The sequence below is a fragment of the Monodelphis domestica genome, chromosome 2 (genome assembly GCF_027887165.1).
Source record: "Monodelphis domestica isolate mMonDom1 chromosome 2, mMonDom1.pri, whole genome shotgun sequence".
Taxonomy (NCBI): Eukaryota; Metazoa; Chordata; class Mammalia; order Didelphimorphia; family Didelphidae; genus Monodelphis; species Monodelphis domestica.
The window spans coordinates 36919641-36943231 of record NC_077228.1 but is presented as its reverse complement, the minus strand read 5'-3'; the positions used below and the strand labels follow the sequence as shown (position 1 = coordinate 36943231).

The 23591-nt window shown below is 33.3% G+C and overlaps 1 protein-coding gene across 12 annotated transcripts in view; it reads right to left on the bottom strand.

The window, feature by feature from the left end:
* ZNF644 (zinc finger protein 644) overlaps positions 1-23591 on the bottom strand; it is a 121296-nt gene that overhangs the window by 7145 nt on the left and 90560 nt on the right. For 9 of the 12 annotated variants that reach the window (XM_007480344.3, XM_007480349.3, XM_007480346.3 and 6 more), the window contains 2 exons: positions 6206-6308; positions 3328-5050 (listed from right to left, as the gene is read on the bottom strand). In XM_007480344.3, the coding sequence (XP_007480406.1) occupies positions 4858-5050; positions 6206-6308 (296 nt within the window). In that variant the 3' untranslated portion in view covers positions 3328-4857. Of the gene's footprint in view, positions 1-3327; positions 5051-6205; positions 6309-23591 lie in introns of those variants that run through there. The other 3 variants (XR_008916065.1, XR_008916064.1, XR_008916066.1) reach the window with 1 other exon arrangement.

The window sequence follows — 23591 nt, the reverse complement described above, 5'->3', positions numbered from 1 at the left end:
GATTTTACTGGTGTGTGAACCCCTTCCACCAAACTAGTATGAAAGATCCACTTAAGGACTTTAAAAAGAGATTAAGTTACTTAGCCACTGTCATATCAGCTAGTTATCAGAGGCCGACCTGGGATCCAGCACTTGACTCTGAATATCTACTACTCTATTTGAAATGACATACTGCCTGCTCAAAGCATTTACAGAGGCAAAGAAAAAACTGGCAAGAAAGCACACTAATTGATATGTTTTCTTCCCTTAATTCTTTCATGTCCAACATCATCAGAAAGTTATATACTATTCCCCCATTTATGAAAAACTTTCAATACTATTCCACAATTAGTAATGTTCTATTTTATATTCTATATGCTATAGTACTTTGGGGCTGGATGACAACAAATGTGCTACAGAGGAACCTAAATGAAATCCTATACTAGTAAAAATATTTGGCCCTAACAACTCAAAGAGAAAAAATAAATTAAAGTACTTTAATGTCCTCTTTGAAAGCTCTGATATTTAGTAGGATGCAAAGTCCCGCAGGACAAATATCTTGATAGAAAAGGCATATTGACAATGAAGTAGACCCAAAATTTAGTAAGACAAAAAGAAAATGGAAAAGACTGTACTTGATACAAGAAATACGATAATGTACTGTTTTCTAAAAGTAACTTGTTTTATAATAACAATATTCATCCAGTGATATTATATGGGATAGAAACTAAATCACATGATTAATGATGACATGCACACAAAGTATAAAAAATATCATCAAGGACATGGATAAAATGCAAAACGGTGATTAAACAAGAAGGGACAACTAATGAGTGGATCCAACCATGGCTAAGAAAATGAAGATGAGATTGTCATCACACATTTTCAGTAAAGTATAACCTTGAATAGAATTTAGAAATGATGGTTGAAATCATATTGTCCGACTTTCATGAATGAGAAAGCTGAAGCCCACAGTGATTAAAATGATGTGTCTGATACACAGATTTGTCAGTCTTCTGTGGTTTACTAGTCTGAGGTTTCTAAAGACAATTTTCAGAGAAATTAAGAGCAAAAGGTAACAGAAGCTCAATTTGGTCAACTCTATTTTTCTGGGGAAAAAAAATCTTACTCCCACTGTTATAATTAAAGGATGATACCAGAGCCCACTGATTTGGTGTCAGTAAAATCTCTGGAGGCCAGAGAATCTTGCAATATTAATACTGTCCTTTATTCTGTCAGAAAAATATGAAACAACACTAGATTTTGTGGGTTGTAGATTTAACTCTAATGCAATATCAGTAAAGATATTTCACTAGTTGATGTAGAAATGCTGATTCTCTTTTACTAATCAGTGCTGCAAAAATCAATTTTCTAGATACTATTGAAAAACATACTGATTCAACTAAACTAAATAGTTGTGACAGGCATATTTCAGGGATAGGGTGAAGCATCCCTCAGGGCTGACATTTGGGAAAGTGAATATAAAAAAGCCAAATTTCCTCAGTCCAAATATATTACATCATAATTCACCATGTATTACAGTGAAGTCACAAATGGATAGTAACTTATTAAAGGGATCAACTAGTCAAATCCTGCCTAGGGTAAATGGTGTCATGTCCTGGCTTTGTTTGTTACTTTCTTTTATGGCATTATTTCGAAAATGTTGTTAATTTTAACATTAAAAGCTCACTATTCACTTTCATTTTAACAAAAATGTAACATTTTAAATACCATGTTTTGTTACTGGCAAAGAGTGATAAAATTATAACCTGAATATAAGAAAAATTTGAGTTAATTGAGGAGATTATCATTCATTATTCTTTCAGAGAATTAAGGTATTCAAAGGAAAGTATAGAAAACTAATGTTTTTTAACAATCCTTCTAACCTTCCATACAATGATCCAGGCTTACAACCTCAGTAATTCATTATTTATCTCTCTCTATCAAGACTCATGGTCAAACAATTCTAAAGTCTTTCTGATTCTATCTCTATAGCACCTCTCTCACTTAACCCCGTTTCTTTTATTCTTATGGCCATGGCCCAATTTCAGGCTCATTTTATTGCCAAATTGGTTGCAAAATGATCTTGCTACCTCTCAAGTCTCTTTCCTAGTAATCTACCCTCTATCTAGTTACCAAATGGATATTCCCAAATCATAGATTTAACTACATTGCTACTCAAGCTGTTACTAGGAAAAAAAAACATCAACTCTTCTCTGTTAGGCATTTATGACCTATCACAACTGGACCACTTCTGTCTACCTTTCCCAGACTTACCTACACTGTTTTCCTTTCAAACACCAAGTTCCTGGCTCCAGAATGCATGTAGCTTTCCCTCTACACCACATTCCACTTCAATTCTTCATATTATTGCATGAATTCTTCTTCCCTTATTCCTAAAAGTATTCTCCCTCTTAAGCTCATCAGGGAATTCCTAACTTAGATCAAACGACGACTTCATGAATGTGGCCTATCCTTTCTTACCAAGAATTACTTTACATATGCTTTAAATTAACCATGTGCAAGATGGGAATAGATTTGACCTTTAAGGTTCATTCCCGCTCAAAAACAACTTGGTGTCAAAAGCAAGAAGTGTGGTTGCTCCTGACTTCAAGCCCAGCACCAATTTCACTATCCTATAGAACTCCAAAGAAAAATGGGCCAGAAAGAAAAAAGCAAAACTTTAAAAGTATAGAGATCAAGTGCTTGTACAAATTTAGAGGGCATTTGTCAATATCTCCACTAGGAGTCAAATAATTACATATCTAAAGATGAAAACGTGTTTTATTTTTCTCAGTTAACTCCTGGTCGAGTGATACATATTCCTAATATACTTTCTGTTGGTTTGCTTTTTAAGTCTTTACAGATGTCAAGATTAAAGGCAGTTTATTTTAAAGTTCTAATTCTACTGGTCTTAATTTTACCAATTCTAGGTGTTTACTTCTGTATCTGAAGAAAAAAATTAAGAGATAGAATGATTCTATAAAATATAGGTCAATTTTCATTTTTAAAATATTAACCTACATGAAAAAGGAGGGCATATTCTGTGGTTTATAGGCTTGATTTGGAAAGAAACAAAATCGCATATCTATAGTATACCTCTCAACAATTAAGGGAACTGATGCTATACCAGTAATAGATTATTGAGAGTAATAAAAGTATTAACTTTTGAAAGCTGAATTAAAAAATTTTCCCATATTATTTTATAATCATCAAGGCAATGCTGCTTCCAGAAGAATGGTGAATTAAGAAAAAAAATTACTTTGATATTAACAATTTAAATCAAGAGAACTTCAAATAAACTGCTTTATACTACTGAAGAAATGCTTCAAATTATAGACATTTATATTTCGTTAAACATTTTTTATTTAGAGATTTTTCTGGTAAGGAGATATACCATAAGAAAGCAATTTCACTGGCAGTGAGGTATGTATATACTCTACCAAAATACTCCTCATTTTAACTGCTTTATTTACATATAAAGAAAGTATCAATGCATATCCTTGGTTTCACTACAGTATTAGTCATCCTACGTGAAGAAAATTAAGTGGTACTTGAATACAGAAACTGGTATTTGTAAAGAAATTGAATTTACTGGAAAAAAATTAAAATCACTTTTGTTGACACTGTAAATGAACATTCACAATTTATCATTACCAAGACACCTGCACCATATTTTCTATCCTCACAGCACATTTATTTTAGTAATTCCATTACGGCGGTTCTTAGCATGAGCATAGTGTTACACAATTTTCATACATATAATTACATCCAAAACAAGTTCTAAAATTTAAATTGTAAACATTCTCATCATATGTAGAAACATTTCAATTGATGTATTAAATTTTGCTGAAATGATCAAATTTGGAACAAATTATAAATGAAGAAAGCTATTCTAAATGGTGTAGTGAACAGCATTTATTATTAGTAGTACATTTCTACAGTGTTAAATAAAGTAGTAAAGAGGCAAAACCGTCTCGTAAGCAAGTCAAATTTTAAGTAAAACATCAAAAAAGAAACAAGTCTGTTAACAAAAGGATGTCTTGCAATAAAGAGTTAGATTTTAATCTATTATGATACAAAAATGTAACCGGTAAATAGCATCTTTGTTGACAAAGTAGGAGGTAGCATGGATGCACCACTTTATTGTCTGAGAAATGCAACTGGAGTAAAGAATATTTCCTTACCACAAATAATTTCCAGTACTATGTACATATTTCTTTTAGAAATATTTGTTTAAACAAATCTCCCTCCACTTTTAGTACAAAAAAAAAACTTTTTCATGTGATTTTTTTAAAAAACACTTACACATCTATATAGAATAATAGTACTCATTGCCCTATTTGAGTGAACAGTCTCTTCAACGTACATGATATTTAATGCCCTAAATTGAGTGAATTTAGTTAGCAGTTCTGGTATTGTACAAAACACTACATACATACAAACAAAATATATAATATCTTATTTTACTATGCAAGTCTCTTTTTAGGGGAAAAAACAGAGCCTTGATTCTGGTAACACTGCAGAGAACATAATTTTTTAATAAAGTCTGTCTCTAAGTACCAATGTGCAACAATTGATAAATGGCTGTTTACGTGTAATGATCTTGTTATTAATATCGAACAGTTAGTTAACTGACAAAAACTTAGTAAACCTTAAAAACACATCTTCCACTCTATGTAAAATATAAAGACTACTTACTGTAACTGCTTTAAAGTACTCAATTTGCTCTGATGTCACTGTAATTCACTTTCCCTGTTTTCCTGCTTTAGGATTTATAAACAGATAATTTAATGTAGCAACCTTTTTTTAAAAAAATGACAAAGTATTTCAAATTTACATCCAATTCAAATTAGTTTTTCAAAAGGTTTCTTTCTTCTATGATGCTGCTTCTGCCATCAATAAAGAAAATGAAGTTTCTGTAATGGAAGCAGGCTTTTTGAGCAGTGATGTGACTTCCACCATGCCTGCTCCAGTCCGTGGAAGATTAGCATTCACAATATGTCGCTGTAAGTGCTTGATCCAGTCTTCCTGAACAGACAAGGGTCCTCGAAAGACCAGGCCACAAAACCTGTGTACAAAAAATATTCAAAATAGTCTCATCAACAATATCAATTGCATTCACCTTTAGGTAAAGTGTAATCAAACCAAAGACCATAATGCAGTAAGAGAATCATAACCCAAATGGTTTCTAAATACACATGAAGGTACAGTAATAAGAATTTAACAAAATATGGTGAACTCCAGTTTGAAGCTATAGTTAGCAAAAAGCTATATTATCAACACTAAGTTGAGGGAACAAGGGAGTTCTAGAATATAGAAATTGGCTAAAAAAATTAATTCTTTAAAAGAAATTATTCTACTAAGATGTGCTGGGTATGCAAAGATGAAAAATGCCTACAAGTCTCTAAAGAAATTATAATGTAATGAGGATGATATGACAAATGAAGATATAGTATATGAAGTAGCATGAGACGTATTAAAAGACTCAAAATGCAAAAGCATTTGAAGACATTACTTTTGCACTGAATAATATTAGAGAAGAGAGAATTCTTTATAGTACTTTTAAGCTGAAACTTTAGCTCACTATACTTCTAAAAGACAACTGTCTGAAACATAAGATGAATGACTGTTCTGAAGCATATCTAAAGGGTTAATGGGGGCAGAACCTTACCACATGCCAAACAAAATAAAATTCTAATACCCATCCTCAAGAGTTCCTGTTTTCCATCATTTTCAGGTGGCAGAAGATAGGAAAGGGTATTCACGAAAATGGAGATCAGAGTGAGGTATTAAAAAATGATTCCAGTATATTGTACTAGAATATAGAATACATTTAAAAAAATTGTAAAAATAGCTCTAACAATATTCTGACGTAGTTCCAAGCCTTGACTATAATTCAAGTGATGATGATGAAATAAATTATAATTTATATCCATAATGTACTATATTTCAGAAATAATCTGCATTTAGTGAAGATTTAGGACATAATCAAGAAACCTGACTTCCATTTGTAATATAACTTTATTGGCAAGTACTGTCTGAGATCTTATCAGCCAAAAGTTATTGACAAATTCAAAAACAAGATTTTTCCGTCTCTTTTTTCTTTTGTGCAGAAACTTTGTATAGTGTCCTTATTAAATCTTTGAAGAGGATCCTTTTTCTTTCTAAACCATTTATCAACGTTAAAAATATTTTTAAATCTAGAGCAAAGTTAAAAGCATACCTGCATCGCAGAATGTAAATATCATCAGCACCATGAGGTAACGGCAATACTTTTTTCTTACTTCCTGATCTTGATCTTGACTTCTTTTGTTTACTGTCAATGGCTAAAAAAGAGAAAAATAAATAATTCAATATCCCTTATATGTAAAAATTAAACACTTCTTATAATACATTCTATATGTATTAATAAAAAGTTGGTATTTGCTTTCTTCAAGAAAACACAAACTACATTACTGATTCAATAATAGCATAATGACAAATTACTAGCAAAATAACCTTTTTCAAACATTTTCAACTAATAATTATTCATACTTGGAATTTGCTATACAAAAAGTTATATAATTAAAAAAAACAATTTTAAGTAACTAGTATCAGTGAGTCATTGATTTAAGCCTTTATCTTAGCAAGACTAATCTTATGATTTCTTCTTTCTAAAAAAGTTACAATAAGTGGACAATACACGATTGCGATTTGATTCATATTATATTTGATGAATGCCATAATTCTCTCAAAAATTATTAATATATTTTCTAGCTCTGGAAAACAATTTTTTGGTAATCATATTGGTATAGCATGGAAAAGGGAAATTAATTTACAAATAATTGTCATTTTTATTATATTGACTCAGCCTATCCATGAGCAATTGCACAGATAAGACCATTTTGTGTGAAAAATAGTCATATATAGTTCCTGGGTTAATCTTGGCAGGAAGACTCTCAGTTATTTTTTACTGTCTACAGTTACTTAAAATATAAACAATTTGGCAGAAAATATGTAGAGACAAGTATCTCACACCATATAGCAAAATAAGGTCAACACAAGATACAAGATTTAAACATAAAAATACCAAAATGGAATACACTGTCAGATCCATAGATATGGGGAGAATTTACTTCTAAAGAAGAGACAGAAAATTATGAAATGTAAAATGAATATGTGATCATATGAAATTAAAAGGATTTTGTACAACAAAACCAATGCTGCCAAAATTAGGAGAAAAGGAAAAATGGGGGAAATTTTTAACAGCAAGTATCTATGATAAAGGGCTTATTCTTCAAATATATAGAGAATCAAGTCAAATTTAAATTAATGTCACCCCCAATTGATTATTGGTTAAAGGATATGAAGTATCATTTTTGTTGGTTTGTTTAAAACCTTTTTTTAAAGCCTTACCTTCCACCTTGGAATAAATACTGTGTATTGGTTCGAAGGCAGAAGAGTGGTAAGGGATAGGCAATGGTGGTTAAGTGACTTGCCTAGGGTCACACAGCTGGGAAGTGTCTGAGGCCAGATTTGAACCTAGGGCCTCTCATCTCTAGGCCTAGCTCTAAAGCCACTGAGCTATCCAGCTGCCCAGTTTTAAGAAAAAGGAATCAAAACTATAATCATATGGAAAAATACTCTAAATCGCTACTGATTAGAAAAATGTGTGTGAAATTAATCCAATGGCTTTCCCAAATGAAACATTTGGCTTGTTTTGATTAAAAGTCAATTTAGCAATGATGTTTAAATTACAAAAGAATATTTGGTCATTTATCTAAAAAACATTCCAAGACAAATCTGGGAAGAGGTTATCAATAGCAGGACAAGCAGCCTGAGAAAATACAGACTTGCAAATTCAAGGGCAATGACACAGCTCAGTTACTTTTAAACTCCAGAGCGTATCGGGGAGGATAGAACTTTTTTGGGGATACATAATGCTTTCTTTTGTATAATGAAACCTTACACGCTCACAACCTTTGTATAATGAAACCACTTACATGCTCGAATTTTGCCATTAGCGCATTTTGCCATCTTTCATGAAAGAAAATAAAAACTACTGCCTTATGACACTTCCTGCTATCCAATTCCAGTTTGCTTAAAGTAGGAAATTTTCAGCCCACTCAAATACAAATTAAGACAACTCTTGACATATCACCTCCCAGCTGAATGGCTAATATGAAAAAAGAAATGTAAAATGTTGGAGATAATGTAGTAAAATTGGTACACTAATTCACTATTTATGGAGCTGTGAACGAATCCAACCATTCTGCAGAGCAATTTGGAACTATTCCCAATGGGCTGTAAAATCCTGGCCATTTTAATCCAGCAATATCACAACTAGATCAATCTCCTAAAGAGGCAAAAAAAAGGGGTGGGGGGATTGGAGGAAATGCATGCAGAGGACCTACATGTATGAAACTTTTTATTGCAGTTCTTTTGTGGTGGCAAACTAAAAAATGGAAAGTCTGTACATCAATTAAGAACTGGCTGAACAAGTATTGATACATGACCATGAGGCAATACTATTGTGCTATAAGAAATGATAAGCAGGGACGGTTTCAGAAAAAACTACAAAGATTTACAAAGTGAAGTGAGCAGAACCAGAACATTAGTAACAACAATATCGTGCAATGATCAAGTGTGAATGACATAGCTATTCTTAGCAATACAATCAATGATCCAAAACAATTCCAAAATAATGATGATGAAAAGTTCTATCCACCTCCATAGAAAGAAGTGATGGAGTGTGAAAGTAGATTGAAGCATACTGTTTTTCAATTTATTTTCTTGATGAGGTTTTTTAAAATGATGCAAGTCTTCCACATGATGAATATGAATGTTTTGCATGAGCACATACGCACAGCCTGTATCAAATTGGATACTGTCTCAAAGAGAGGTTTGGGGAGGGGGAGAATTTGGAGCTCAACATTTTTTAAAATTGGTAAATTCTGTTTCCTCATGAAAATGGAAGAAAATTATTCGAAAAAGAAAATTTCAAATTATAAAGAAAAATTAGTTTTAATTCCACATCATAATTAATATTTAATTAATAAAAAAACATTGATACTTTAGTTCTACATGGAGGTAGGAAGAAGAGGAGGTAGTTTGCTTTTCATTTTTTTTACCCAAGTTATTCCATTGTAATTTTTAAAATAAAAATAAAAGTTATGAACTAAAATTTGATTTTATTAATGAATCAAGATTAACATAGAAGGGGAGAGGAAGGAAAGAAAAGAGGAAGTTATTTTATAATTAAAATTTTTCCATAATGGAGTTCCCAAAGGCTCATTAAGAAAAAATAAATAGCACAATATGGAAAAGAACAGAAATAAAATCCATTATTACTGGTCTTTAGATATAATCTGACTGGTAATTACAACACCATTCCTTTAAGGAAAAAGTTATAATACTTCCCCTCATAGTTTTTCTTCAATTGCCCTCCCAGAAGTTCTAGGTAAGAAAAGTAAAGAATGACTAGATTTATTGTAATGGAAAAAACAATTGGCAGGTTAATTTTTTTAAAACTTGGAAAGTTCTACATGAAGTAATAAAGAGTAAAATGAGTAAAACCAAGAGAACATTACATAGAAGATGTAATATTCTTGAATATTCACCTCCAGAAAAATGACTGAAAAACAGAAACATAAAACGACAGACACATAAGAATGACTATAATGTGTGAGTATGAGAAAGGGGAAGAGATTATCAAACACAATCTAGCCTCAAAAACTTAACTACACTTCAAAAGTCACCAAAGATAAATTTATCAACAATTGTAAAATTCCACACATCCAGAAAAAAACTATGGGAGTAGATATGATCAGGGATGTAGCCTCTAAACAAAATCACTCTATTGCAAATATTAATAATATGGAAATGGGTCTTGATCAATGATACATGGAAAACCCAGTGGAATTGCTCATTGGCGATGGGAGGGGGGTGGGAGAAGAGGGAAAGAACATGAATCACATAAACATGGAAAAATATCCTAAATTAATTAAACTTTTAAAAAAAACAGGGAAACAATCCCAATTGCTAAAGATCCTATACTCCTATTAGTAAAAATGTTAAGCTTATCAAATCTACAGAAACCACAAAGCTGGGAGGGACAGCTAACCATCTGTATGACAAAATATGGTTAATCAAATAAGATGAAAGTGTATAGGGACAAATATAAACCTTATTTTGGGTTTCCAAAAGAAACAAGATGTATAATAAGGTCTGGTGGATTTCAAGTTCAATCAATACAGACTGTGCTATAGCAGGGGGTGAAAATTATTGAAATATTGGGCTGCATTAAGATAGCTTAAGAAAAGACAATCTTGCTATAGTCCAACCAGGTCAGATCAAATTGGCAATATGTTCAGTTCTAGGCACCTGAATTTAGGAATAACACAGATAAAGGGAAGAACAATAAAATAAACTCAATCAAGACAGTAAAGTGAAAGGCCATGAAAAATTCAAGAATTTTGGAATTTTTAAAATTAATTTATTTATTTAGAATATTTTTCCATGGTTAAGTGATTCATGATCTTTCCTAACCCTCTTCCCTTCCCCCCTCCTGGAGCTGACAAGGAATTCCACTGGGTTATACATGTATTACTGAAGAACTACGGTGTTTGTTACTCCAGAAAGCAAAGGAATTAAAAATTAGAACAAGCATAACCCAGGAAAACTGAGTATAATCCTTTTGAGGAGAAGAGACAGGAATGAATATTTAACGAAAAGGAGAACTTTCAGGCATTCATGATGAAAAGACAAGAGGTGAAGAGAAAATGACATTCAAACACAAGACTCTAGAGAAACATAAAAAAGTAAATATGACAGACCAATCATAACAGACTCAATACAGTTAACATATTTGCATTCCTATATGGGAAGATGATGTGTGAAATTCCTTAAGAACTCATTATTAGGGCACTTAGAATGCATGTGGGAAATAAGAACAAGAACAACAAAAAGAAGTAGAAAAACAAGAAGAAATGAGAAGAGGAACTGGGGAGAAGAGGAAAGTAAATGATAAAATGAGCTAATTTTTCTCTTTATAAAAGACACACAAGACCTTCTATATAGCAACAGGGCATGGGAAGAAGGGAGTGTTGAAGTCAATACTTGTATCTTCCTCTAGTCATTCAAAGAAGGAAAACTATATATATAGAGAGACACACACACACACTCAGATGGGTATAGAAATCTATTTTACTCAATAGGTAAGTGGAAGGGGAAAGGAATGATAAAAGGTAAGATAGATTACGGGAAAGAATGAGGAAACAGGCTTTAGAAGAGGGACATGATAGAAAGGAAGAGAGAATGAACAGAGGGGAAAAAATAGGATGGAGTGAAACACATAGTAATCATAAATGTGAAAGTGCATGAGATGAACTCACCTATGAAATAGAAACAGATGCCACGATGGATTAGAAATCAGAATCCAACAATACGTTGCTTAGAAAAGACACACTTAAAGCAGAGACACAGTCAAAATAAGGGGCTGAAGCATAATCATTAGCTGGAGTAAAAAGTAGGGGTAGCAATTATGAACACAGAAAAAGGAAAAAGAAACCTAATTAAAAGAGATCATTGAAGAAATTACATTTTACTAAAATAAAAGGTACCATAGACAATGCAGCAATATCAAAAAATTTTACATGTTTCTCTGATGAAAGCTTCCTTTCTCAAATATATAGGGGAACTGAATCAAAGTTAAAAAATAAGACATTCATTAATTAATAAATGGTTAAAGGATATAAACTGGCAGTTTGGGGGAGGGATCAAAGCTACCTATAGTCACTCATATTTTTCAAAATCACTACTGATCAGAAATACACATTAAAACACATCAGTTACCACCTTCATACCTAGCAGAACTGACAAGTGCTAGAGAAGATGAATGAAAAAAGGTATGGTAATAAACTGCCTGTGGAGTAGTGAACTGGTCCAACCTAAATAACAATTTGGAACCCTATCCAATGAGCATTCCTGTTAACGCAGCATAGCATTATAAAGTCTGTATCCCAAAGAGATCAAAGGAAAAAGAAAAGGACTAATATGTACAAAAATAGTAGCTTTTTGTGGTGGCAAAGAATTAGAATTCCAGGAATCGCTCATCAATTGGGGAATGACTAAACAAGTTGTGGCATATAGCTGTGATGGAGCACTATATTACTATGCGAAATAACAAAAGGGATGGTTTAAAAAAAAACACATGGTGAGACCAAATGAATTGATAAAAAGTGAAGTAAGAAGAACCTAAAGATCATTGAACACAGTAACAGCAATGTTGCAATGATGATCAACTATGGGAAGACTTGAATACTCTGATCAATACAATGATCCAAGATAACTTCAAATGACTCATAATGAAAAAATGTCATATAGATCCAGAGAAGAAAATTCTGATTAATTCTGAAGGCAAATTGAAGTATTATTTTCTTACTTTACTTTTTCCTGCTTTTCATTGAAATATGGCTAATATGAAATGCTTTGCATGGATTCACAAGCATAACTGATATCATGTTGATTGCCCTCTCACTAAGTAGGGGAGAGATGGAACATACGTACAGAATTTGGACTTCAAACATTTTTTATTTTTTTCCAAACATTTTTAAAAAAGTAATTAAAGTGGGGGCCGCTGGGTAGCTCAGTGGATTTGAGAGACAGACCTAGAGACAGGAGGTCTTAGGTTCAAATCTGGCCTCAGACACGTCCTAGCTAGGTGACCCTGGGCAAGTCACTTGACCTCCATTGCCTAGCCCTTACCACTCTTCTGTCTTGGAGCCAATACACAGTATTGACTTTAAGATGGAAGGTAAGGGTTTAAAAAAAAAAGTCATTAAAGTGCATGTTACAATGCTTTGATATTCTCTAGGTTCTCCTCCTACTTCATATATTCCACATCTCTTATCCAATCAAAATCCTGATAGGTGTTTGTCCATAGACCTCCAGGATGTTCAATATTTTCTCAGTGAGTTCATTGCCTGGTTCACAGACTCTTTTCTCCTAAACTGTCTCCCTCGTAATAGGGGACTTCAACATATATCCTCATACTCTCTTAAAAACCCTACCTCCTATTTATTCAACTTAATCACTACCCTTACCTACTTTTCCATCCAGGCAGTCACACACAAAAACTTCAGGCAATCACACCTTTAATCTTACCATCATTTACAAATGCAATACCTCTGTGTTCATGAGCTCTGAAATTCCTTTATATGAGCACAGTCAATACTTTCCACTTCTACCTGCCAGTATCAAACCCTGTATGCTCTTCATCCACATGTGACCTCAAATCTTTTGACCCCTCTGTTCTCTCCCAGATGACTACACCTGCATTAGACATTCTTTCTCCATTTGACCCCTCAGTGAACCAGTTCCAACTCTACACTAACCAACTGAATCCTTTGTCCCTTTATATCACCAACTGTGCCCTGCCAAGTTGGCCCACCATCTGCTGCCTTCACTCCTTAATTCTTCTGGCTGAATCCACTACAAATTTATGTTATATAACCAGAAATGAGCCATTACTATTGCTAGGCAATCATCAACACTTCCCTAATTAAATTACTCCCTTACTCACTATACCTGCTCTTTCAAATTTTTTCAATAATTCTTTTGAAACCTCCCATGGCCATACTCACCAATCTCAGCTGAAAACTATGCCTCGTGTTTAACTAAAAAAAGTAAAGGCCTTTTCAGAAAGCTTCCTCTTCTCCACTCTTTATCACTTATCATTTACAAATGCTTTCTGCTACGAACTTTTCCTCCATCCTAATCACAAGGCAAGGTGACCATTCTCCTACCCCCCCAAAATTAATAAGTTTTCTGTTTTATTATTCTCATTCTTAACCTCTTATCTTTGATTTCTCCCAGTCTATTACTTTTGCTACTGCCTAAAATCATGCCCCTGTCTCCTCTATCCTCAAAATTCCCTTACTTGATCTTTTCACTTCTGTTAAGTTATCATTTCATGTCTCTTCAGCCTTTTTGTGCCTAAACACTTTGAAAAAGGCAATTGATAAAAACTCCCTCCACTACTTCCTCTCACTTTCTTATCTCTCAACAATCATGCTTAAAATCTTGCAATTCTTCTGAAACTGTTGTCTTCAAAGTCACCAGTGATCTCTTAACTAAAAAATTCAATGGCCTTTAATCAATCCTCTTCCTTCTAAACCTCTCTACAGCTTTTAACACAGCTGACTACCCTTTGCTTCTTGAGAATTCTCACTAAGTTTTCAAGATGCTTGTTTATTCTCCTACATTCTCAAATCTCTATTACTAGGATTCTATCCATGTTGTGACCACTAATGATGGGTGACTCACAACACACTGTTCTAGGCTCTGTTCCACTATTCTATATCTCCTTTTTCACTTGGAGATCTCATTTAGTTCTCATGGATTCAACTATCATCTCTGTGTTAATTACTCAAATCTATCCAATCCTAACCTCTCTGCAGAACTCCAGTCTCTAAATTCCAACTACCTATATTAAGGATATTGAACTGAATATCCTATAGACAGCTTAAATTCAGCATATCCCAAAATGAACTCATTATCTCTTCCCCATCCCCATCTTCCCTGCTATCACTAAAGAGTTGAAGAATATAAAAGAAACAATAACATCAGCTTTACTCTCCCTGACCACCAAAGGGATCACATTTTAATGTTATCATAATGGAGAAAATAATTCTATAAATTTTTGTACTGATAAAAATGCTCTAAAAATTCTAGTGCAGATTAAAGATGATAAGAATAGTAATGCTGATGTTTATATATTCTGGCATAGAAATGGAAGTGTGTTGAGCAGTATAATTTTAAGAAACAAAAACAAATTTTATCACTATACAAAACAAAAAATTTTTATCTTTCTTTTTCGCACTTTTTTCATTTTCTACCCAGGATGCAACAACATAAAATTAAAATTAGGGTCATTTTGAAAATATACAGGTAGCTAGGTGACTCAATAAGATAGACAGCAAGGTCTGGAGACAGACAGTCCTGGGTTCAAATATGATGAACTCAGACACTACTGAGCAAGTCACTTAATTCCAATAGTTTAGTCCTTTTCACTCTTCTGCTTTGGAACCAATACTTACTAAACAGAGGGTATGGCCTTATTTTAAAAAAGGGAAATGAAATATACAATGTAAAACACATTCAAAACATAAAGAAAATGACATTAAAATATGCAGTATTCTGAAATATTAAAAATGGAGGCTGATTTTCATCATAAATAAAATATGGAATATTATTGCCTATTTTACAAATTAACTGAAATTTTAAAAAATATTTAGTCCAGATCATCATATGTAAATAAAAAATGATGGTTGTGATAATAGGATTAAGAGCTGCTATCCCTCGCTGTACACCCTTCTCACCTAAAGATTCCAGAAAAAACATGATGAATAAATTTTAGTCTACTTTTCAAAATATTACCTGGTTAAGTGCTTACCTAATTTTTTGAGATTTTAAAAACAGAAAGAATGTTTTAAATGTTTACTCTATGCCAGGCACTATACTAAGCATTAACATAAAGAATATAAAAATAAGGAATCTACTGTCAAAGAGGTCACATTTAAATCTATAAGACAATATGCAATAACTATGTGCATAGAAAATATATAAAATATAAATGAAAGATACCTTTAGAAAAAAGGAAAAATTCATGCAAAAAAGATGTGATTTAAATTGAGCACTTAAAGAGGCTCAGGAAGGCAAGAAGTGAAGATGGATTTGAACTACAGACACAAGGGACACCCAATCATGGAAGTAAAATCATTTGAGTTTATAGAATAAGGCCTGTGTAACACTGTATGACCTGTGCTTTAGGAAAATGTTTCATAGGTGATGGGAAAATGGATTGAAATGGAGTCAGACCTGAGGCAGAGAATAACTAGAAGATTATTTTAAAACTAGGGAGTTGGTTTTGAATTAACATAAAAGGACAGAAGTGGTATTTTTTTACTATTATCAGGGTCACCAAAAAAGCAAACTCTTCCACTATATCATTTAAGCATCATATCCTTGCTCGCTTCCTTTCCTCTGAAAATTAGCTAAGGGAAAAAAGATTATCTTTTACAACAAAGAAAAGGGGAAGGAAGAATTCTTGACAAAATAAAGAACAGAGAGACTTACAGTAGACCAAATAGACAAACGAAAAATCTAAAGTAGTAACAACATATGGGAAAATGTACCAATTTTCTAATAAGAAAAAAAACCCTTAAAATGCTAAGTTCGGAAGTGACAGAATTAATATGTTAAATTTTAAAAAACACAAACAATGTGTTCATGGTAGAAAATGCAAGACAAATTAGCTAAGCACCTACCTATTGATGGGCCCTTTTGCAAACTCAAGGAATACAAAAAAGGGTAAAAAATAAGTCCCTGTCTTCAAAGAACTCAAAATCAAATTGCGATAGACAATATGCAAACAACAATGTACAGGATAAATTGAATTTAATCTCAGTAGAAAAATACTAGTATTAAAGATGACCTAGAAAAACTTCTTGGAAAACTTTGAATTTTGGCTACGGCCTTAAAGCCAAGGAAGCCAGGAGGCAAAAACAAGGAAGAAGAGTACTACAGGACAGCAAGAAAAAATGCATACTCAGGAGACAGAATGTTTTGTGTGGCAAACAGGAAGGGGGTCAAAGCACCCTACATGAAATAGATTTGAAGCTGAAGACATAACAAGAAATGCTCTTTTTGGCCCATAGTAAGTTATTTGAAATGTGTTAAAATTGCCGTATAATAACAAAAACAAAACAAATATGAGAGGAATGAAAATATGCCTACTTACTTATTTGAAAGTTAAAGTCAAACTACTAAAGTAGAAGGGGCTTACAACATAAGCCCCCCCCCCCCCAAAAATGTTCATTTTTGCACATGACCAATGTGGAAATTTATTTTACTTGTTTGTTACAAAGATGTTTTTAAACTCTTACCTTCCACATCAATACTGTGTATTGGTTATGAGGCAGAAGAGTGGTAAGGCTAGGCAATGAGGGTTAAGTGACCTGCCCAGGGTCACACTGGGCACACTGGGAGTGTCTGATGTAATATCTCTGGGCCTGACTCTCAATCCACTGAGCCAGTCAACTTGCCCCCTATTTTTTCCAATTAAGCAAAATAAAATTGGTTTAAGAAGTACCCAATACAACATAAGAATTGCATTTCTTACAGTGGCTTATGTAGCCACTCTCAGGATTTAAGCATAGTGATATGTGTCTATGAGACTACAAATACAACAACAACAACAAAAAAAACAGAAATCCTTTCAGGAATACCCTTCATTTTACAGATAAGAAGTCCAGAGAGGATTTTATCCTATATCCCAACCAACCCTACACTATACCATACTAAGCATTTTGAGTATGCATTATATGTACATGATAGCATTAATAAGTTGGCACTACTTTGCTTGCCCTGCTTTTTTCTCCCCTATTTAAAGAATTTAAGTGATTGTCCCTTCCACAATCCCAAAGGAGGAGAGAATTAATTCATCTTAAGCTCAAAATAACCAGAATCTAAACTAAAGCTAACTTGGGACACAATGAAGGAGAGTGATACACCAAATAAAATAGTTCAATGTTCCAGGAAAACTTGCATTTGCAGAGTACTATTACTCCCAAATAAAACCTGATAATTAATCAGGTCTATTATAGTCTTTCTACAAAACAAGAAACTATGTACCAGTCAGTGTTGACTGATTTATCTGGGCACTTGGACCCCTTATTTCTCAGTGACTTAATATAATTTCATTTCATGTAGATATATCGATTCCAGTAATGTCCATGGAGCAACATTAAAAGAAATTTTATAAGTTTCAACTAAAGTAACATCATTATTACACAATGATCAAGAACTATAAAAATTGAACCAGAAAAATTAATAAAAAGACAATGGATAAACTTTTAATTGAGGCACTTCAAAATAATAAAGGCAATATGTTAAAAGAAACTGAGAAAGTGGGAAATTACTCATGAAATTTCCTACATTTTGTTAGAAAAAACTGAATTGTCCAACTGTCTATATTACTTTATTCAAATGAGCATTTTCTTTAAAATGTCAGCATGTATCTCAAGATTCTAGTTCTTGGAGACAGTAGTAACAAATAAAACATAATAAAGGAAATGGCTATGTGTGAGATAAAAATGATGACAAGTACCCCCACTCACTCAAATGAACAAAATCAGTCAGATAGTAGGAGTAAAAAGGGGCAGTTATATATTCTCTTCTTGAAAGGGAGCACTTCAATGATGGGCTAAGAAGTGCCCACTGGCTAGGCAGCAAACAGGCAACATATACAAGTTCCCAACACAAGCCCATCCAGTCCTGTCTCTCCTCAGTCCCCTCACCCTTCCTATAATCTAAAAAGCCAGTGCTTCCAAGCCAGTTCAGGTGAGGTTTAAGGGGAGCAACTGAGTTGTTCATTGACCTTTCTGTTCTTCATCAATCTCCCTCCCAAGCTTATACCAGAGATCTCAATCAACAAAAGGTAACAAATTAACCATTGTAAGCTGAATGCTCATGGCATACTCAATTCTGTCTTACTCAGCAACACTAAAGGAAGCTTTAAAAATGATTTATGTGGGAGCAGCAAGGCTGCTCAGCTAGGCCTAGAGATGGGAGGTCCAGGGATCAAATTGGGCCTCAGACACATCTTAGCTGTGTGATCCTGGGCAAGACTCTTACCCCCATTGTCTAGCCCATACCACTATTCTGCCTTAGGACCAATACACAGCATGGATTCTAAAATAAAATGGTTGGTTGGTCGGTTTTTCAATGGCCCATTTGTTCTAGGAAACATTTAGTTAACATTATTAGACTGTTAAGAGCCACATCAAGCTTAAAAGACATCTCTTTAGAGAATAGTAAATTTTTTAAAAACTCAAGGTATTTATATACATGATGTATGTATGTATGTATGTATGTATATATGGCTTATATCTCTAGTACTATTTTTTTTCTTAAGTTAAATTGTGATAGGAGTTGGAAGGAATTTTTTAGGCCCCAGAAGTGAATTAAGCTGTTTACAAAGCAGCCTTATAATTTTAAAATATCATATTGATGAATTATAAGGAGTTTGGTAACACTGGTAAGAATTAAAGACAATATCATTTAGTCTGCGGATCTCCCAACACAAACATGACAAAAATTCAAACAAAATCTTTATAGTTAAAATTGTTATATGAATTTTGTGGACCATGTGAACTTAGCATTGTCAACAACTTTAGTTTACTTTTGCTCTAGGTCAGCCAGGGAGTCCTGTGGAGTCAGGAAGACCTCCTGCCCACAGTCAAATATATATATATATTACCCCTAATTGCCAGAATACAATTGGAACAGAGTTTCAAATTCCTAATCCAGCATGATTTCCATTAAAGCAATAGGATGAAAGATGTAAAATCAAAAATTCTGAGCTAAAAAAGAATCTTAAGAGTTGATTTAGTCTTACCTATTAATTTTACTAAAAAAGGGAAGCCAAATTCCAGAAAGGTTAACTGCCTTGCCCTGGGGGATATAATTAATTAGTGGTAGAACAAGGCCTATCAAATCTTATGACTAAGACCAGTGCCCTTTTCACACTATAAGGTTTCCTTAAAAATAGCACTAAGTCTTTCTGCAAAACTAGACCTAAAGAGTAACCAGATTTAGAAAATTCTGGATAACTGTCCTGAACATTTTTAGGTGAAATGCTTCAGTTATTAAAATAGAAAAGTTCATTGAATTCACCTGTAGTGTAATGCAGCAGATATTCATTAAAAATTATTCTCTTCTTAATTCTTAATATCGTATGCCTTTTCAACTTCATTACATTATTTCTCAACTAAATCTGAAAAACCCATTTAGAGGTCCACTAATACTTTTTTTTTAATCATTGTAAAAAGGACCCCCAGGTATAAAGTCTCCAGAGTGGAATATACCATTTCTGCTTTCTATGGCTATAATGCCTTTTTTTTTCATAATATCTAACAGCCCTACAAAATACTTTTTAAAAAATGCATACTATTCACCTGAAAAACAAATAAGTCATAAGAAAAAAATATTATCAAAAGGAAAACTACCTGTCTACCTAATTTTGTACAAAGTACAGCCTGAGTTTGAATCTTAGGAATAAGAGTAAAGAGTCTTCTGGAAAACAGAAGGAAAAAAAAGAATTTCAAAAAGTTAAGAGAAAAAAAAAAGAACAGTAAGAGGCTTTTAGATAAATGGTCTCTAAGGTTCCTTAATCACACAACCCTCTCAGAAAATAAAATATAAACAAACATAGATATAAATGTATATTTTTAATAATTTTTTGCATTACTATATTACTGTGCAAGGTATATTATGAAACACACATAAACAGATAGATGAAATAAACAAATTTAAACATTAATGATACAAAAATTTTGACCTTACAAGTATTATTAATGATGTTTTGGTGGGAAGTTTGAATACACATTTTTTTTTTAAACCCGTGTATATGACCTATGGAACTGGGTAGAAAGTTTGTTAGCAATTATTCAGTTAATATACTCAATGTGGCTAGCCAAGTAGGTGAATATTTTTAACAATAGTTTTTTTCAACTGAAGGATACATAATCTAAGACACTGAACAAATCAACTTTTCCATGAGTTATATTTCCCTGTATACACATTCACCACACATTATGTAAAATCAACACACAAATGAACTGTCACTGGTTTTTACCACAGATGAAAATTAAACGTACAGCATTGCTCTTTTTATTTTAAACCCTTACCTTCCGTCTTAAAATCAATACTGTGTATTGGTTCCAAGGCAGAAGAGTGGTAAGGGCTAGGCAATGGGAATGAAGTGACTTGTCCAGGGTCACACAGTTATAGGCAGTGTCTGAGGTCAAATTTGAACAGAGGATCTCCTGTTTCTAGGCCTGGCTCTCTGTCCACTGAGCCACCCAGAACATTGCTTTCTTTATAGGATTCTCCTTTGTGGAGGGATATTATTACTTCCTATTCATTGGTTGAATTATTTTAGATGTATTTTTTAATGAGTTTGAGGAATAGAAAAAAGATAAGCCTGGTTGAATCACAAATATACAGGTGGACTGGAAAGAAAGGATAGTAAATTTTGTAGGGCAATATTGAACCTCAGTGCCCAGAAATAAAATGTAACCCTTATTTGAAATAGAGAAGACTGGAAAAGATTGGATATGGAAGGAAAAAGTAACGAACTGCTATCTGCAAAAGAGGTAGCCAACTATCCATACCTGATCATACTAAATGATGTATATAATCCCACCCAAATTTAAAAGGAAAAGTAGTGGTAGTTATTATTTGCTGGTCACTACTCTCTGAGGGACACCTCCTGCGACGAGGGATGATGTGGGGGTCAAGGGTGAGTTGCTGAGGGAACAGAGATTTTCTGCGAGGACATGTCTTGTCTAGAGGTGGAATGGAGAGAGCTCAGACACTATAAGAAAAGGCCAAGGGAGGGAGAGTGAGGGTAGATGTGGTTGTGTTGGAGACAAGCTCTATGATTACAGGGAAGGCAGGATACAATCCATCTTGCCACCCTGAGCACTAGTTGAGCATACCACTTCATTCAGTGAACTCCACATTAAAGAATACCTTTAAACTAATGAATAAATTAGGTTAGTTTCATTATAAGGAGTAATCAACCATAATAGCATGTTGATGAAATTCAACATATTATGAAAGTCAATACTGGTATTTCAAGCAATTTAGCAGTTTAAAAATGTATCTGCAAGGCTGGATTAAAAGCCAAGTCCAAATAGAAAATATTTTAAGAGTAAATCTATATCTATCTCTATATATGTATCCACAAATATCTTTAGAGAATGTCTTTGGAAATCATCAGGTCTGAAAATGTTTTAATAAGAAATAAAGTTAATATACTTTGCTTTCTTAAAATCATAACTTGTAGGGGGCAGCTGGGTGGCTCAGTGGATTGAGAGCCAGGCCTAGAGATGGGAGGTCCTAGGTTCAAATTTTACCTCAGACACTTCCCAGCTGTGTGACCCTGGGCAAGTCACTTGACCCCCAATGCCTAGCCCTTACCACTCTTCTGTCTTGGAGCCAATACACAGTATTGACTTTAAGATGGAAGGTAAGGGTTTGAAAAAAAAAATCATAACTTGTAAAAAGAATGATAGAGAGCACTGATATAAAATGTTAAGGTTTATGAAGCACATGACATTCATCTATTTATCCATCCATCCATCCCCACACAAACATACATATACATACATATTTAAACACTGAACCAATGTGTTCCAATTTTGTGCTTTATTTTCTAATCACAGATTTACATGACATTTAAACAGATTCATTTCTCTGCAATATGCAAATAAAATTATTCTCATTTTAAATTCACTGCAGAAAGCTATAAAAATTGTAATCAACTTTTATAGTTACACAACCTACAATTAACTTGACACCCAAAACAAGTAAACCATAACCAACTGGGGAAAGAAAAGAGGTTTATGACAGAGTTGCAGGCGGTTTAAGTTTAGTATGTATTCAAATTCAGCTACTGTGTAAGAAAACTAAATATGTTTAGGTTTTTAAGTATAGTAAGAGAAAAGAAAAAAAACAAAGACTCACTACTAGTATCCATAATTAACATACCTGTAATCCAAAAAGGCTTGTCCTCTTCTTCTGTGTATAACTACTTATGTGGCCACAAAGTTAACTGTACTCATAAGCATTCTGAAAATGTTCTAAGCTTCACAAGAATACTTATTCAAAGGAAAACTAAAATCCAGGTCTTTTAAGAAATTAAATGAGGGAAGTAGATACCCCATAAAGATGGTTTGAGTGAGCTGAGTATAGTGTGTTGATCTCTAGAGACAGAGAGGGGACCTGTTTTGAAATTACTACTCTTTCACTTCCTTTTTCTGTATGACTTTGGAAAGTCACCTGAACTCTCTGATCCTTGGTTTCCTGAATGAAGGGGTTGAATTGGACTAGATATCTTCTGAGATTCCTGGTGACTATAAATCTGTAATTTTATGAAAAATACTTATTGCACTGGTTTGATTTAATGGGGGGGGGGGGGAGAGTGGGTGAGTAAAGTTAGTTGTAATGAGGTATAGAGCAAGTATTTAGAGCCAGGACACGTTCTTTCAAAAAGGAAAAAAGTCTTGAACATCTATCTCCAGCAACTCTGAATTTAACACCTATTATCACTTTCCTACAGATTTCTATGTTACACAGATCATTCCCTAAACCTAAAATATAATCTTGTGATTTGAATAGCACAATTCTGTTGAGAAGTTTCAAAGCTTACAACATTACCAATAAAGAGAATTTAAAAGTCTAGTTGACAAAGTGGTAATTAAAGTGTTTTACCCACAAAACTGTAAAAGGCTCAATACTAAATTAGGCTTCTGATGAAGGCTGGAAGAAAAGGTGGTAAAACACACCACTGAACAGCTGTTAGACACAACATTTTATTCAGGGTATTTTATGTTCATTACTTTGGATGCGCAATCAATAATGAAAGTTAATGATTTAAAGGGTTTTTTTGCTAAAATCTTTGTGCTAAATAAATCAACAACAACCTAACATCTTAGTCATCACGAGAAAAAAGATGTTGAAACAATAGGAAACTCTCAAGTTATCAGACAATCCTTTCTCTA